The 16,671-nt window shown below is 40.7% G+C and overlaps 1 protein-coding gene across 10 annotated transcripts in view; it reads left to right on the forward strand.

The window, feature by feature from the left end:
* NOSTRIN (nitric oxide synthase trafficking) overlaps positions 1-16,671 on the forward strand; it is a 56,479-nt gene that overhangs the window by 22,794 nt on the left and 17,014 nt on the right. For 8 of the 10 annotated variants that reach the window (XM_038584741.1, XM_038584745.1, XM_038584742.1 and 5 more), the window contains 5 exons: positions 849-911; positions 1,109-1,190; positions 4,236-4,298; positions 6,954-7,052; positions 11,273-11,398. In XM_038584741.1, coding sequence (XP_038440669.1) covers positions 849-911; positions 1,109-1,190; positions 4,236-4,298; positions 6,954-7,052; positions 11,273-11,398 — 433 coding nt within the window. The remainder of the gene's footprint in view (positions 1-848; positions 912-1,108; positions 1,191-4,235; positions 4,299-6,953; positions 7,053-11,272; positions 11,399-16,671) is intronic. The other 2 variants (XM_038584740.1, XM_038584743.1) reach the window with 1 other exon arrangement.

Consider the following 16,671-nt stretch of genomic DNA (forward strand, 5'->3'; position numbering starts at 1 on the left):
CGCAGAGAATCTGGCACCCTCTGGTCTAGCTCTCCGATTCTCTGACGGCAGGGTGCAGGCTAAGCCACTTGGAGGCAAAACCTCTGCACCCTCCTGATTTCATCAGTGGCACGGATCTGTCCCCTCCCCTCCATCCACGTCTACACAGGCCTCTGTTCCTGAGGTTTATTGATGCAATTGAACTGATCCTTCTGGCTTCTGAAGGCCAGTGATGTGGGCTGCTGCAAGCTATGCCCCTTCTCTGGGAGACTAGAGCATCAGTCTTCCTCATCCCCACCCTGGGCCCCTAGGAGAGGGCAGTGAGTTCTCCTTTGGCTAAATGGAGACCCTGCTTATGAGATGACAAAATATATGAGCTGTTGTCCTAAGAGCCAGCAGGGAATGGTAGCTGGGCCCCAGCCCCAAGAGCAGCACATGGGACATCCCAGGGCCCTTGGGTCCTCTACCACTTGACTCTTCTGAGCCCAGCTCGGCTTGTTCGCTGGTGAAATGAGCCTGCTAAGGGTGTCTTTAGGCCTCCCTACCCCTACCTCGCACACCAGCTTCCACCCAGGCCACATGTTTGATCACCTTTGGCTACTTTATTTCCCTGGTTTCCTACAGGCATGAAATGGAAAATGAAAATCGAAATGAAAAATGACAGAAAAAAAGCCGTATATGTAACGACTATAGTGCAGTCAATAAGTTGGCAGGATTTAGTCCTGTGGACAAATTGAAATAAGATTAGGGAAACGAGTGCAATTTCTGTATGTAGTGAATCAGAGGTGATGCTGTATTTCTCAGACTTTACTGGAAAAATGACCCCCACTCTTGTCTCCCCCCCCCCCCCCGCCCCTTTTTGCTTCCAGCTGTCTCGTCAGTGCCTGGGCCTGGGTCTCAGAGGGCATGAAGTCAGCGGCGGACCTACATCAGTGAGTGCTCCACCCGGGCTCGCTGCAACCCTAAGGGGAGGCACGCACATTTACAGTGGGCGCTACAAATATTCCTCTCCAAACTTGTCCTGAATAGATAGGCTAGAACACGCCGTTTTATTTCCCCAGAAAATAATTTGGAAAGTAGATATAAATCCTAATACTATGCTTGTGTGTCTTTTATGTTCTATTTCCAGAAAACTTGGCAAAGCAATTGAGTTGGAAGCAATAAAACCAACTCATCAAGTCCTGAGTGTACATGAAAAGAAGAGAAAATCAGTGAGTTAAATCTATCTTAAAGCAAGTTTCTGTCTTTAACCCAAGGAATAAACCGTGATCGAGTGTGATGCTAGCTTTCAGGAATTGGTCATAAAAAGAAACAAAAATTCAGGATGCCTGGGTGGCTCAGTGGTTGAGCATCTGCCTTTGGCTCAAGTTGTGATCCCGGGGTCCTGGGATCGAGTCGCGCATGGGGCTCCCTGCATGGAGCCTGCTTCTCCCTCTGCCGTGTCTCTGCCTCTCTCTCTCTGTGTCTCTCATAAAACACAAATGGATAAAATCTTAAAAAAAAAAACAAAACTCAAGATTTATGTATAAAGATGTTTGTTAAAGCATTGTTTATAATACTGAAAAACCAGAAACCTCTTCATCATCCAAAAATAAATTATGATAAATTCAAGCAATGGAATATTAGGCAACCAGTAAAAATCTTGTGACAGAAGAATTTAATGACATGGAAATTTTTTCACTATATAGTGTTAAATAAAAACGATCTCCATTTTGTAAAGTAAATATATGGAATCTCCCCAGAATGTTAATAAGAATTATTTCTAGATAGTGGAATTCGAGCTTATTTTCATCTTATTTTTAGGGCACTTTTTGTATTTCCATTGTTTTTCAATGAATAGATATTCTTTTTGTAAACAGAAGAATTATAAATGCAATATTTAAAAAGACATGTTTTTCTGTGCTTAACAGTTTAAGATCAGGTAAAGGCAATAATAGATATAGTCCTCAAATTGTCTTAAAATTGAAAAAAAGGGAAAAAACAAAATTAAGCAATTCTTTTGGGAGCACCTGGTCTTCTAGTCTAGCATATTGTCTAGTCTTCCTGTGTCTCTTTCCTTCCAGGACAATTTCATCTTTTTATTATTTTTTAACATACATTTTTAAAATTAAAATTCAGTTAATTAACATATAAATTATTATTGGTTTCAGAGGTAGAGGTCAGTGACTCATGGTCCTCTGTAATACCCAGTGCTCATCACATCACTTTCCCTCCTTAATGTCCATCACCCAGTTACTCCATCCCCCCACCCCCCTCCCTTCCAGTGACCCTCTGTTTGTTCCTTGTAGTTAAAAGTCTCTTCTGGTTTGTCACCTTCCCTGAGTTTATCTTATTATTTTTCCCTCCATTCCCCCATGTTGCTCTGTTTTCTTTATTAAATTCCACATATGAGTGAGATTATATGATAATTGTCTTTCTCTGATAGACTTATTTTTCTTTTTATTTGTGTATTATACTGTCATTAAGCACTTTAAAATATATTTTTAGTTGACATAAAGGGATGTTTAATAAACACAACTCAATTCCGATAGGGTGAGGTCATGGTCCCAGTTGTGTCAAGGCCAGGTCCAGGTAAGAAGTTCAGAAGCAGTCACCCCTTGGTGGCCCTTTGTGAAGGGAAGGGGTAGTGGCTAGGGGCGGTTTCAAGTGACCACAGCCAGATAGAGGAGCTCCTTAAGGTAATAAATTAGTAAGATGAGGGAATCTGTAAAAGCCCTGATGGAAGAGAAATGATATAAAAACATTTTTATTCAAATTCATTAAAGTGAGTCAGGAAATGGAATTGATGTTTGTGTGGACATATGTGTGTTTGTACCAGAATGGATGTTCTACTGAGGGCTGGGGTGATGAGGGAAATTTATAGTAATTATTACTAAGTAATATAATCTTCCACCTTTGCAAACCAACTTAATAAAAACCAAACACCAGTCATGTATTTCATTAATTACAAAGTGTTTTTCATATCCCATAATAATATGATTATCACTAGCATTTCCTTAGTACTTACCATAAATTAGGCACAGTGACACGATCATTATCATAGTGCTTTGAATAATTAATGTCGTGATCCCTCAAACTGCTGGTCCAGTTTCATAGTCTTTATTTCAGCACTGCCCCTCCCCGCTGCACCCCTACCACCCTGGTCCACTCACTCACAGAAGATAAAAGAGGAGAATTTTTTTTTCTGGATGCCTGGCTGACTCGGTCAGTAGAGCATGCAACTCTTGATCTCATGGTCATGAGTTCAAGCCCCACATTGGTTATGAAGCCTATTTTAAAAAAAGGGAAGATGAGAATTTTTTTTGAAGGGAATTTGTTCTGCATTTTACGTAGAGTCAAAAGTGACATAATGCCCAAAATTATTTTCATTGTGCTTGTTAAAATAAATTGTATATTCCAAATTCAATCAGTTGGACAAAATGGAGGCATTGCTAGGCATCCCATGCGGTTGAGTGATTGCTGATCTGTGGGCCTGGAAAAAAACATCTATGGTCCAGGAAAAAAAGGTTCGCTCTCACTTAAGTCTGATCTCCTTGAGGGGGTTGCCTAGATATATTTTTATTATTATTGTTACCATCCCTCTGGCTGTTTAAAAGCAGGAGAAAACGGGATGCCCAGGTGGCTCAGTGGTTGAGCATCTGCCTTCGGCTCAGGTCTTGGGATCTTGGAATCTGGGATCAAGTCTCACACTGGGCTCCCTGCAAGGAGCCTGCTTCTCCTTCTCTCTCTGTGTCCCTCATGAATAAATATATAAATCTTAAAAAAAAAAAAGCAGGAGAAAAGTTAATTATGATTAAGAATTCAATCTCTGCAATTACAACAGTATTCACTTCAAGGGTAATGAGAGACTTAGAATTAGCATGGCCAGGACCGTATGGATTGTCACGGTGCTCAAGTTTGGGCCACATGGAATGATGCTGAAGAAGTGGTAGGTCTGGAAATGACCCCAAACCACACAAGACTCCCTCCATGCAAGTTGTGCACATTGATGTTTTTACAAGTTTTTATATAGAGTTACCTGGTTTACACGGAAAGGGTTATTTTACCAAATGCATTCAAGCTAAATCCTGTCCAGAGATTTTTGACATGAGAGAAAGGTAGTTTGGCTACTTTTCTCAGGATATACGTCCATTGTAGGATTTTGGAATTCCTATGGATTGTGATAGTGATTGTACCAGAATTAACAAACAAGCCAGCACCGTGATTCAACAGAAAGACAGCAAAAGAAATCATTTTTATTTTTTTTCTGTTCCTAGCTTGATAATGAAGTTGAAAACGCAGCGAATCTTGTCATTGGCAATTGGAATCAACAAATCAAGGCAAGTATACATATGAATGCCATTTATGTAAACTCAGTTTTTAGGACTGAATCTTTTTGCTTTTGCACAAATGTGATTGTGTGTTTTGGTGTTAGTATTTCTGAGTGCTAACTGCAGAGAAAAATGTTTCCTCACCTGAATTATTATGTAGATATATCTTTCAACTAAACTGATAGCACAGCAGGGCTCTAAATATGGTTATTATTCATAGCTAACAGACAGCATTTATTGTGTGCCAAATGTTATATATTTATATATTCAACCATTGCAACAACCGCCACACCACCACCACCCACCCCCTGCCACCAAAAAAAAGCCAACCCAATGTGGCATGTAGCATTTGACAGATGGGTGGGGAAACTGAGACACTGAGAGATAAGTAATTTGCCTAAAGTTGGTTAACTGTTGAACCAAGAATTGTTACGAGTCGTTGGGTTCCAGAGTCATTACTCTTACCCATTACACTACACTGACTGCCTCTCTGTATAATCTGTAACTTAGAGCAAGTGACAAATGCTCTCTGAGTTTTGGATTTATCATTTGTAGAAGGGCATTCGTGATCTCTGTCTCGCTAGTGAGAGGAGTACTGTGAAGGGTGAGTAGCCATATGTAAAGGGGAATACATATATTGATTCCACAAATATGTATGGTCCACTTCTTGTACTCCACTCTGTACTAGGACATGGTTCCTATTTTCAAGTAATTTAAAATGTAGTTGGCTAGATAACATATGGGCAGGAAACAGTAAATGAATTCTAGGGAGAGGAATTATGATCTGGTGTGAGAATTTAGAGCATATCATTACAGGTTCTTATGCAGAGAGAATAACAGATGGAACCCATATATATGTACAGAAGATAATTCTAGAACAATCCCGTTTAGGAGGAATTCAAGTTGAAAGAACTAGAGGCCAGCAGAGAAGGACTCTGCTAAGAAAACCCACTGATTCCCCCTTTGAGAGAACTTGTGCTCCAAAAGTTGAACTCCCTTTTCATCTCCAGACTGTCGGTGCCCAAAGAGAACTTTCCCCAGCAGACAGCTGCTAGTGGCAAGAACCAGAGAGACCCTCAAAAATAGGCAGCCCCAACTCAGCCCTCACTGTTGCCTTTGAAGCTCCTGCTGAAATCAAGGACTCCATAAGACCAAGGACATTAATAAGAAATGTTTGAGATAAATGGATTTCTATACCCACAGCATTAGTACTGGTAAAAGAATGCTCACGAGAATCACTTTTATAATTAACGTTTAAAAGTCCCATAATCACTGTCCAGGCATTTAGTTTTAGTTTTGCTCTTGATTGATTTTATGAGTTTTCTTAAACAGAGTTTGTTTAAAAAAATTTTTTTAAGTTGGTTCCACACCCAGTATGGAGCCCAGCATGGGGCTTGAACTCACAACCCTGAGATCAAGACCTGAGCTGAGATCACGCGTCAGATGCTTAACTGAGCCACCCAAGCGCCCCAAACAGAACTTGTTTTTAAAAATCCATTCTCCAAATATTCAGCTTTCACAGGAAATTCAAGATAATGGACCGAAAGAGAGAAACCATGCTCGGCAGCTATAATTGCCTCCCAGTTGCCACCAAGTAATTTCTCTAACTGCAACGATTTTATTTTTTTATGAAGAGTGACAGAGAAATTGGAGAACATAAAATTCTTGAGCTCTAATGATTTTCTCCCCCGTTACAATTGAAGGGTTTCAGCATGTCAGTAATGAAGTGTGATCTATCTGGGAGACAGAAATGGCAGCCCTAAAGTTCCCAAAGCTTCCCTCATGCTCTCCCTTCTCTGTGGCCATGTGACTGTAGGCAGAGAAAGAGGGTCCCTGAGCTCCTTGTCCCTTGAATTCACTTTTGCAGAAGCTTCGTGGGTCGAGAGACATTTGGAAGGCTTTGCTTCTGATTCCTAAAGAGAGAGGGAGCTTTTTCCTTCGTTACCTGGTTTTACAGTCCTTATGACCTTGATGTGCAAAACTGAACACACTTTCAATCAACCCAGCTCCTGAACAGGCTGGATCCAACTCAAGCCAAGTTCTGTTTGTTCATTTTATCTCTGGAGCACCAGCTTCTGCCAAGTTGGAACTCTTTAGGATAGGAAACGATCACCTGGGTCGTAACCCACTTTGAGGTTTGAGTAGGAGGACTTCGAATGCTTCTTCCTTCCTAACAACCCCCCAAGCCTGCCCCCCACTGCCAATGCAGCCCTGAAGCCTGGGTATCAGGAATGAAATCGCCCCTTTGCTGTAAGTTTTAAGAGAGCATCTTAAAATGACCTCAACTGTGGCCCAGGCCGATTTAAAAGAATGATGCAAGTGGTCTTCCATGTTTACTGCGATGTTTTTGTGGTAAAGCCGTTCCCTTCCTGATGCTAGCTAGAACAATGTTTTGGAGGCTTGTGGGCCTTTGTGATTTGGAGAAATGTATAACCCTCTTGAGTGTACTCGATATAATGAAAAAACATACAGTGGTTTCAGGGCAAAATGTTAGCCACTGTGATGTTCCAGGCAGATTTTGAGGTCAGGGCAGAAATAAAGAACTGGAATTACACAGTCCTTTAAGCTAGCACATGAACATGACTTGTTCCAGGACAGAAGAGGTTTTCTCTTGATATCTGTTTCTGAGCCCTTTTTGCTTTTTTTGTATATTTTTGACTCTAGGCCAAAAAAAAATTAATGGTTAGTACCAAGAAGCATGAGGCACTCTCCCATCTTGTAGAAAGCTCCAAGCAAACTGTGACTAAGAAGGAGAAGCAGAAGGTAACCCGTCATGGCCGGCTGCATGCATGTGGCTTAGAGATGGATTTCCTCCTCTGAGCTATGAACACAAGAGAACTGGCTGATTCGCTGCTCTGTGTGGGGTCTCTGCAGAGCTGTCGTGTGGCGCAGTTATGAGAGGGATCCTAAATCCTTCCTGGTCCACATATATTTTTAAAAGGTATTATTGACAGATGATAAATTAGACCAAGGGTGTCCAAATTTTTCCACAGGGACCCTATTAAATACTCTCAGTCCAAGTAAGTAAAAAATATATGTACATATATAATGAATTATATAATGTACTTTACCAATATCGTGTACCGTACATAGTACTTTGTTATACTAATATGTTATGAACATTATAAGACACAAAAAAGGGTTTGAAGGATGAGATGAAGATGAAATAATATTTTAAACGATTAGCTAATCATGATGCCCTCATATGATCACTGAGTGACATTTCCAGGCAAAATATGCACTTGGTCAAGGTTTAGCCTTGACCGTAGTAAATGTAAATTCATATTTCTAATAGTCCTCTTGATAATTTTAAAACTTTTTTGGTTAACTTTTCAGGTTTCACCAGATCATCCCAGTTTTTGTTATGTACACATAACCGGGAGCAGGAGAAGGCATCAGCTCTCACAGTTTCTTGTGGCTTTCCTGTGCTTTCATTGGCAATACTCATGTCAATGTACAGCTTAGCAGAAATCTTTTTAAGATATTTGTTAATTTTGTGTGTGTGACCTGATTAAAGCTAGATAATAAATCTGTAAATCCCCACACCCCAGACACGTGCAGATGGCCACATGTCCCAGGATACCGAAAGTGAAGGCATTTGTAAGAGCCCATGTCAGTTCCTTAGGTTGTAAAACTCACATCCACCTCCCCCCCCCCCCCCCAATGAAGCACACCTTTGTCCATGAGTGGGCACCAGTGTAGACTTATATGTCAAATAAGAGTAAGCTTGTGTTTAGGCAAAAAGGAACACAAATAATGTTGGAGATACGATAGATTACCTTGCCCACCTATTGTGGTGTGTGCTCCAAATTGGAAACATCTGAAATGGTCAGTATCTTCCCCCAAAGCTGGAGTCCCCCTAAGGAAATGCAGGCCACAGCGTCACAAGACATTCTTAAAGAAAATCATCATTGCAAGTAAGGCTATCATTTCGTCTGAACAAACTATTAGTTGAATAACTTAAGTTCATTGTTAGCAACATTTTACAACGTTCTTATTTCTTTCCACGTCAATCTTCACAGTTTGAAATGATCATAACAAGTATTGAATAATGAGGCAGCTTCTGAGGAGGTGGCACCAGGGTATGCTACAGTGCTGAGCACCGGGGGCCTGTCACAGCCTTGGGAGCCCTCATTAGAAGCTATTCTTCATTGATGTCAAGCAGTAACAAAGAGAAAAGCACTAGGCGGCTAACTGGTGGATTTCCTCTTCCTTCCCTCATTAGCAGCTTCCCTGGGAGGTCGAAGCCCATGGTCTTCCTCTGCCCTCCTCTGACTGATCCTGTAACCATGGAACCTTGACTGTCATTATATCAAGACCCCTACCATCTTCATCGCCGTATCTGGTAGCTTTTTTTTTTTTTTTTTTTTTTGAAGAAGTGCCCATCATCTCCAACCTGAACAGAGCTGGCTCTGCCCTGTTCAGTCCTTCCTGTGTTCCTGTTCTCAGCAGAAGCGGATCTAGACCTCCATTCTTCTCACACCTCCATCCTCACCACCCACTCTCAGCAGACTGACTATCTTGCCTCCTTCCTCACAGAGTAAATAGAAGTTGGCTCAACCACTTGGCTACTAAAGTCAAATGTGCAGTGGGACAGGCCAATTCTTTATTGTGTGCTTGGATTCCCAGCCCATCCTGCCTCTCAGAGATGCTCCCCTTGATTGTTTCCCTTTCGCCTGTATCTTGGACATACCTCTCTCTAATAGTCACTTCTCGTCAGTCCACATGTCCCTCTCCATCCCATCTTGGGAGAGTAGGAAGAGTCAGGGAGACACCTTTCCATGGCCCTATTCCTGTTCCTCTCCAGATTTCATCATCTCTCCTTCCTTTCTCAATAAGATTTAATGAAAATCCTTGTTCACTCCTCGATCCACACCAACCAAGCTTCCTCCTCCATTCTACGAAGAGTGTTATTGCTTGGAAAACAATGTCGTCCTTGTTGCTAAAGCCAATGTGTACTTTCCAGCCCTTATCTTATTTAACTTCTTGGAAGCATTAAGGATTATTGACTTCCTCTTTCTAGAAAATTCTTGTCTTTTGATTTCAGCAACACCTTATTCTTTTGGTTTTTCTCTCTCGCAATGTTTTATGGACTTCTCTTTTTCTTCCCGACCTTTATATATTGCTTTTCCTGATTATTTCTCTTCTGGGACTCATTCTGTTTTATTCATTGTTGTACTTCCAGGGCCCGACACAGTATTCTCCAAATCAGGTACTCACTAAATAGGCAGTACTCAATAAATATACTCTCAAGGCTTCCACTACCATATCCAGGCTGATAATATCCCAATTTATGTCTCCAGCCCAACAAGTCTCTAAACTGCCTCTTAGCATCTCAAACTGAACATCCAAGATTGGAACCATCATTTCTCTCTACCAAAAATATTCTTTTATTCCTGTGTTTTCTATATCTTTGAATATTACCATCTAACATATCCTCGAGGTTACACCTCCTGAACCAAATACTTCTTGAACTTTGCTGCTTGTGCTTTTCTCCCTTGCCACTGCTCTCTTCCAGGCCCACCCACATCACCATCGTGTGGAGTACTCGGCAGATTGGTCTCCTGGCTTTCAGCATTGCCTCCTTCTATCTATTTCCCATCTATGGACTCCTCTGACTTTTCTGAAACTCGAATATGAGCATATGATTCTCTTTTTAAAGGCCATAGAGGCTTCCTGATGACCTCAAATAAAGTCTGAATCTAAGGATGATGATTTAGCAAAGGATAGCCATGGCACACTTTCAGCTTTTTCAATCTATTATTATCAGGTTAAAATTCACAAGCTCATGTTTCCACAGATAAATGTGGTTCATTACACTTGATATACAAAACCAAATGTGTCCTGTGTAAGTCATACATCAGAGCCAAGGGACAGTTGAACAGCTAGCACATCAATTGGAATAATAAAGTAAGTGGTGTTAATATTCACCATTTGGATGACCGTCCTTCATTACTAAAACATTAGTCAAAATGTCCGTAAGCATAAAGAAGGTCATTTTTAAAAGCCTTTGTCCTTGAAACTCCTAAACTGCTTAAGTCAGAGGGATCTTTGGTGCTCCTTGAACTGTGCTTTGAAATCTATTTGCATCAGAATCACCTAAAGAGGTAGTGAAATTCTAAATTCCTTATCCCAGTATAGAACTACTAGATCAGTATTGCTACTTGTGGGACCCTGAAAATCTGCAATTTTATAAGTACCCACGTCCTTCCTTAACATATTCAAGTTTGAGAATCATTCATGTACAACAACTTACTTTGTTCTCAAAGATGTGGAATTACTTGTCTGAGCATTCTGAGAATCAGTTTTAGCTACTCCGCTACAGAGAGTTTTATTATCACTTTGATTTTCTGGAGGGCTTCATAATCGAGCTTCATAATCAGAATGGCCACTTTTGGTGGCTGGCAAGAGGGGGTTCTTCGTGAAGGAGCAGATCACTGGGGAGCAGGATGAGGGGAAAGCAGCTGTTGGGCAGTCCACAGCTTGTAGTGAACATTGGCCTGTGCCTCAGGCCTTTCACCAGTGAGTGAGCCAGTTCTAAAATTATGCGCTTTTGCAATCTCTTCCTGTCCTGGTAAGAGATGCTGGGACACAGAGGATTTACCAAAAAAGAGTACAGGAATCATTAGTGGGTTACAATCTTGAGCTGGAGTTTCCCAATCTGGACTTGCTTTCCCTCCCCAGTCTTTTGGCCTCCTCCTTGATTCGATAAACGTGGGCACATCACATCCTACTTAAGGACCTCTGTTTCCTCATGTGAACAATGGAAGGAATCATACTGACAGACCCATAGGTCTACTTTCAGCTCTAATATGCCTTTTCTCTGAGAAAGACTTTTGATTTTGTCATCTATAGTTACTGCTGCTGACTTGAGCTGGGAGATGGGAACCATATCACTGGGATGTATGCAGTCCTTTACCTGGGATCACCAAGGGCTTTGACAAATGTGTTAATGAGTATGTAACAATGACATTTTCCTTCAGCTCCTCAGCAAACTGAAAAAATCGACAGAGAAATTGGCAAAAGAAGATGAAAGCTACTACCAAAAAAACCTAGCTGGCTGTGCTGCCAGACTGAAGTGGGAAAATACCCTGGAAAACTGCTACCAGGTGAGTCGTTTGCTGGCAATTTTCTCTTCTTCTGTGGAGCTTTGTGACACCTTGAAAATGAAGGTCAGGTCTACAATTACATGACTTGATGATCTCTGTCCTTGGTAATGACCCTCACTCCTACTGTGACTTTGGAGAGACCACGTAACTTCCAATTGTTTCCATTGCTCTGTGGATCCAATAACCAGTGAATATTTACTGAATATCATTGGCCAAATTCTAATCCTCAATGGACACAATAGCACTCAGCTAACTTCCAAAAGTGCTGTCCAAGTGAAGTGTAAATTAAGGCTTGAGTATTCGATACTCAGAAATGAGTTTTAGGCCTGAGAGCTCATTTATACAGTAATCACTTACAGAGTTCCGCTGGAGCAATGATCCCATCTCGACTTGGGAGGTGTACAGTTTAGCAGCAAAGAAGATGTATAAAGAAGGAATTGTGGCAAATCATCCAATAAAAATTAAAGAGTATGAACAAGCAGATCACAAAAGGGAAAATCAAAATCACCAATAAACATATGAAAAGATGCTCAATCATTCGGCAAAGATTAAAAAGTGGCAATATCCCGTGTTGCCCAACAAGAATTGCTGGGAATCAAGAATTTTTATACTTCTCGAGTGAAAATAACTTGAGTATCTAGTAAAACTGAAATGTGCGTGTATACATCACAAATGTGGTGATGTATAACAATGTTTATTGCAGAATTGTTTATAATTGCATGATGAGAAAAAATGTACACAATCTTCCTATCAATAGAGAAATTACTCTTTAAACGTGCTCTAATTTAAAAAGTAGACCAATATCTAGCAATAAAGATTAATTAAAACTATATATAAACACAAATCAACCTCAAAAACATGATGTTGAAGAAAAGAATGCTATTTATACACTCTATATAAGTTAAAGCATTTAAAAAACTCACATCCCAAATTACAGGGAGTTTTCATGTGTGTGTGTTTGTAAACTTATACATAGAGATTGAATCTGTGTTGCGTGAGGGAAATGGTGAGAATTCAACAGAGCTGCCACATACAGCCACACGGTGTGTGGACAACCTGATGGGGAGGACAAAGCAAACCCAGGCTCAGAAATTACTCCAACTACCATAATCTGAATAGCTTAGCTCTCTGTTTTTTAAGTCAACATAAAGATGTCCAACTTAAATAATTTTCAGTTCTGGGTGTTAAGAACATGAATGTTTTGGTTTATTTTCCTCCACATTTTAAGTTAAAAAAAAAAGTTTAAAGCAAGGTACAATTGCAAAAAGAGGCAATCATGATGCAATTTGATAAGCACAGTAATGTGATAATGAGACAGGTGCTGCTTATGGACAGTTCACTGCATTCTATTTTGTATCCATCACAACATCATGATGAGGCCATAATTTTATTCCTAATTTATAGTGAGGAAGTGAGACATGAAGTATCTTGCCCAGGATGGCAACAGGATTAGCCTAGGCAGGCTGATGCCCCAGTTTGACCTCCACTCTCTGCTTCTGCGCTAATAGGACCTAGGCAAGTGGAAATTGAAGAGCATGTTTAATCTGCTGCTGTTGGCTCTCAAGGTAGGATAGATGCAATTAGGGAAGAGTGGGGAAATTAAAGAAGAGATGAAAACTAGTCAAGGAGAGAACGAAATTAGAATAAACCCTTCTTTAATTTATGCCTTCAAACATAGGATCCTGGTACTCTCCTTTCTTATTTTGGATAGGTTTTAGATGAAAATGAGAAAAGCCCAAGGATTTCTTTTTTTTTTAAGATTTTATTTATTTATTCGTGAGAGTCAGAGAGAGAGAGAGGCAGAGACACAGGCAAAGAGAGAAGCAGGTCCCACGGGGAGTGCGATGCGGAACTCAATCCCAGGACCGTGGGATCGTGCCCTGAACCAAAGGCAGATGCTCAAACGCTGAGCCACCCAGGTGCCCGGGCCCAAGGATTTCATTTCCACATTTGTCCGTCTGAAACCTGGCTCTCCAACCTGGCCTCTGGTCTTGCCTCACCCCCTGGGACTTCTCAGTGGACCTGTGGCTTTTCCACAGGGGCTGACTTCCTTGGAAACCCTGTTAGATTATGGGAGAGAAATTGCTGCTCCCAGGCCATCTTCCAGATGCCCTTCAAGGGCTATGAGAGAAATACTTAACCTCCATGTCTTCACCCCCCTCATCTCCCCATGTCATAGCAATGGGGGATCATTATGGTTCTTACTTGGTATGGCAGCCAGCATGTCTGGCATAGCTGACCTCCAGCTGACCTTCAAAACGGCTCAGGTACTGCTATTACCAACTCCCTTCTCAGAGGCGCTTACTAGGTCTGTCTCTCCTTTTTCTGTTTTCTTTTTTCCTGGTAGGGTCCTCCTACACTTTTCCTCCCAACCCACCCCTCCTTCAGCAGCCCCAAGTTTTATATTAAAACATCCTGGAAGTTATCTTTTTTGTTTACAAAGTCTCCCTGATGGTGACAAGATATATATTTATCTGTATTTCAAAAGATGTCTCTGCAGACAAATAAAAACAGAGATTCTTAACCACAGAGACAAATTGGCGGTTGCCAGAGGGAGGTGAGTAGGGGATGGGGAAAACAGACAAAGGGGATTAAGAGGACACTGGTCGTGATGTGCACCGAGTAATATATAGAATTGTTGAATCATAATCTTGTATACTTGATACTAGTACAGCACTGTATGTTAATTATACTTGAAGTTTTTTTTTTTTTTTTAATCTCTTTCAACTAGCTTTCAAAATATTTAAAAGCCAGGGTTGGTTTGTTTTTTTTATTAGAATCGAAGTCACATGGAGAATATACTAAAAATCAGAATCTCCTTAAGGAAAAGAAAAATTTCCTTTCACCCTTCTTGCCCTGGTTTGTTGTTGCCACCGTGCCAGAGGCCATGCCGGCCCCTCTCTCTTTCCATTCTCCGTTCTCATACTTTCTCTTATTGTGGCTCCCTCAGAGCTGCCTTCTGCCTCCCAAGCACAAGCCCAGCCCTGTAGACCCACTTGAGACTACTTCTGCCAAGACATCCTCGCCTCGCCCTAACCAAGACCGATTCCTTACTTCGTATTCCCTTGGCTTGGGTACCCTCAGTCTGCCCTCCCCCCCGCCCCGCCCCAAGTGACTGACTCACATATTACACTGTGTGTTCTAGATCTTCTATTGTTTACAAACTCAGAAGTAGAATATTATATTCATGAAGACATAACAAAAGTGGGCTGAATTGAATTCGAGGGGGATTTTATTATAAGTGTGAGATGTGGAAATGTGACAAGAGTTGTTCAGTTTCATTTTCCCTTCTCTTCTCCCACCATTCTTCTGTGGAAAATGGGATATAAGAATTCATTTAAACACTCCATAATGCATCCTCTTACCCCTTCTTCCCTCCAAATTGGATTTACCAATTCTTTCAGAGAACATTCATTGAGCTGCGTTCAAGGCAGTTTACTAGATACTGAGAAATGTCAAGTTTCAAGTGTCATTATGAAGTAATAAAACCAATTCCACACACCACATGTCAGTCTTACTATTTGTAATCATACTATGCTCAAGTCACATTTCCTCCCTTCCAAGAATAAACCATTCAGTTGGTAGAAAGCAATTATAATATATTTTGAAAAATAATAGCCCTGCTACTAAGAATTACCAAGAACCATGTGTTTGGTTCCGACAGTAAGCACTCAAGGAATTATTTTAGAGAGGCATTTGCAGTACGTGTCAAGAGCATTAAAAATATTCGCCTTCTCAACAGTGTTCCTCATCTGAACCACATAACACAGAAAATAATCTGAGTGAATGTTTTCACAGCTCCCCCAGGGGTGGTGGTGACTGAACCTCTCTAGGTGCAGTGGGGAGATGGTGACATGTACGACATACAACGGATTCCCCAGGACAGTAGGGCTTGACTCTCTCCCAGCATTCGTAGTGAAAAACATAATTTTCTTTCTATAAATATATATTGAGGAAATAGCTAAAAAACCAATTTCTGTTCAAAATACATTAAAAGCAAAAGGGAGGAAACAATTCAAATGGCTAACCTTTAGGGGATGACTAAATGAATCAAATGTGCTGTGTGCAATCCCACACAGTGGACTATTTTAAATGATGTTTCTGGAGATGAACAACATGAGAAACCGCTTTTGTACACTGTTTAGTGAAAAAACGATACCAATGTGAATAATTTGCTAGGTAACTAGAAAAATAAAATAGTACATACACACATACCTAGATAGACTGAAATACATCAAAATGCTAACGGGTTATCTCTGGGTGGAAGAATTATAAATACTTTTCAAATTAAATTTTGTTGTGGCCCTTTAGAGTCCCAGGACAATGTCTCAAGGCAATTAGCGTGCTTGTTAAAATTCTGATTCCTGAGCACCTCCCTAAAAGGGATGAATCAGAACCTCTGAATAATTTTCAGAAGGGGTCTAGGTGATTGCTAAGCATTCTGAAATTTGAGAGTTCTTGCTCTAGAAAGAACATGATATTTCTTTGATCAGTTTTATAGAAGCAATTTAGATGAAAATGAAGTCCTGCCAAGGACAGGACAGCAGGACAGAAAAAAAATGAATGAAAAGTATGAATGATCACGGTCCTTGGGCCCCGACCAGTCTCCAGATCTGCTGTTCCCTGCTAACTCTGTCCACGCTCTCATATATGTGCTATCATAAAGGCACAAGAGAACAGTTTTATGTTCTCCAGAGTATTTTGCTTCTCTACTGCCAATTTTATACAAAGAGAACAAGATAATAGAAAGCAATAATTCATTAAATGAGATATAGATTTCCCCTTTGCACAGTGGAATTTATCTCTGCCTCTTTTCATGAGCAAACATAGATCATTTTAATGATTTCCCTGAAATGTAATTAAAATCTCTTAACCATTACCATCTCCTCCAACCATTACCTTCCTCCATCTCCTGGATATTCTAGTAGCAGATTGATACTGGTGGCTCAGCTCCTGTTAAAATAAGGACATAGCTGCCCACTAGGATACAATGTGTTCCTAAAACCCAGCTTTTGTTTATTTCTCCTGTCCTTTGTTCATGGTGCTAAACTAGAACAGCTGCTTTCTAGAACTTTCTCAAAGGTGTAAAGTCTCTTTCTGAAGATGGTTCCAGTTGAGGTTCAAGCAACTGAGCAGAATTTGTTTTATATATTAGTTAGGAAGCATCTATCTCTGTCCTTTGAAGAAGCAACACGTTGGATAGGCCACTCTTCTAAGTCTTTACTCACTATGTGAGAGCACATAACCACTTTCCAATGGCTGGTGCCTGGCAA

The sequence above is a fragment of the Canis lupus genome, chromosome 36 (genome assembly GCF_011100685.1).
Source record: "Canis lupus familiaris isolate Mischka breed German Shepherd chromosome 36, alternate assembly UU_Cfam_GSD_1.0, whole genome shotgun sequence".
Taxonomy (NCBI): Eukaryota; Metazoa; Chordata; class Mammalia; order Carnivora; family Canidae; genus Canis; species Canis lupus.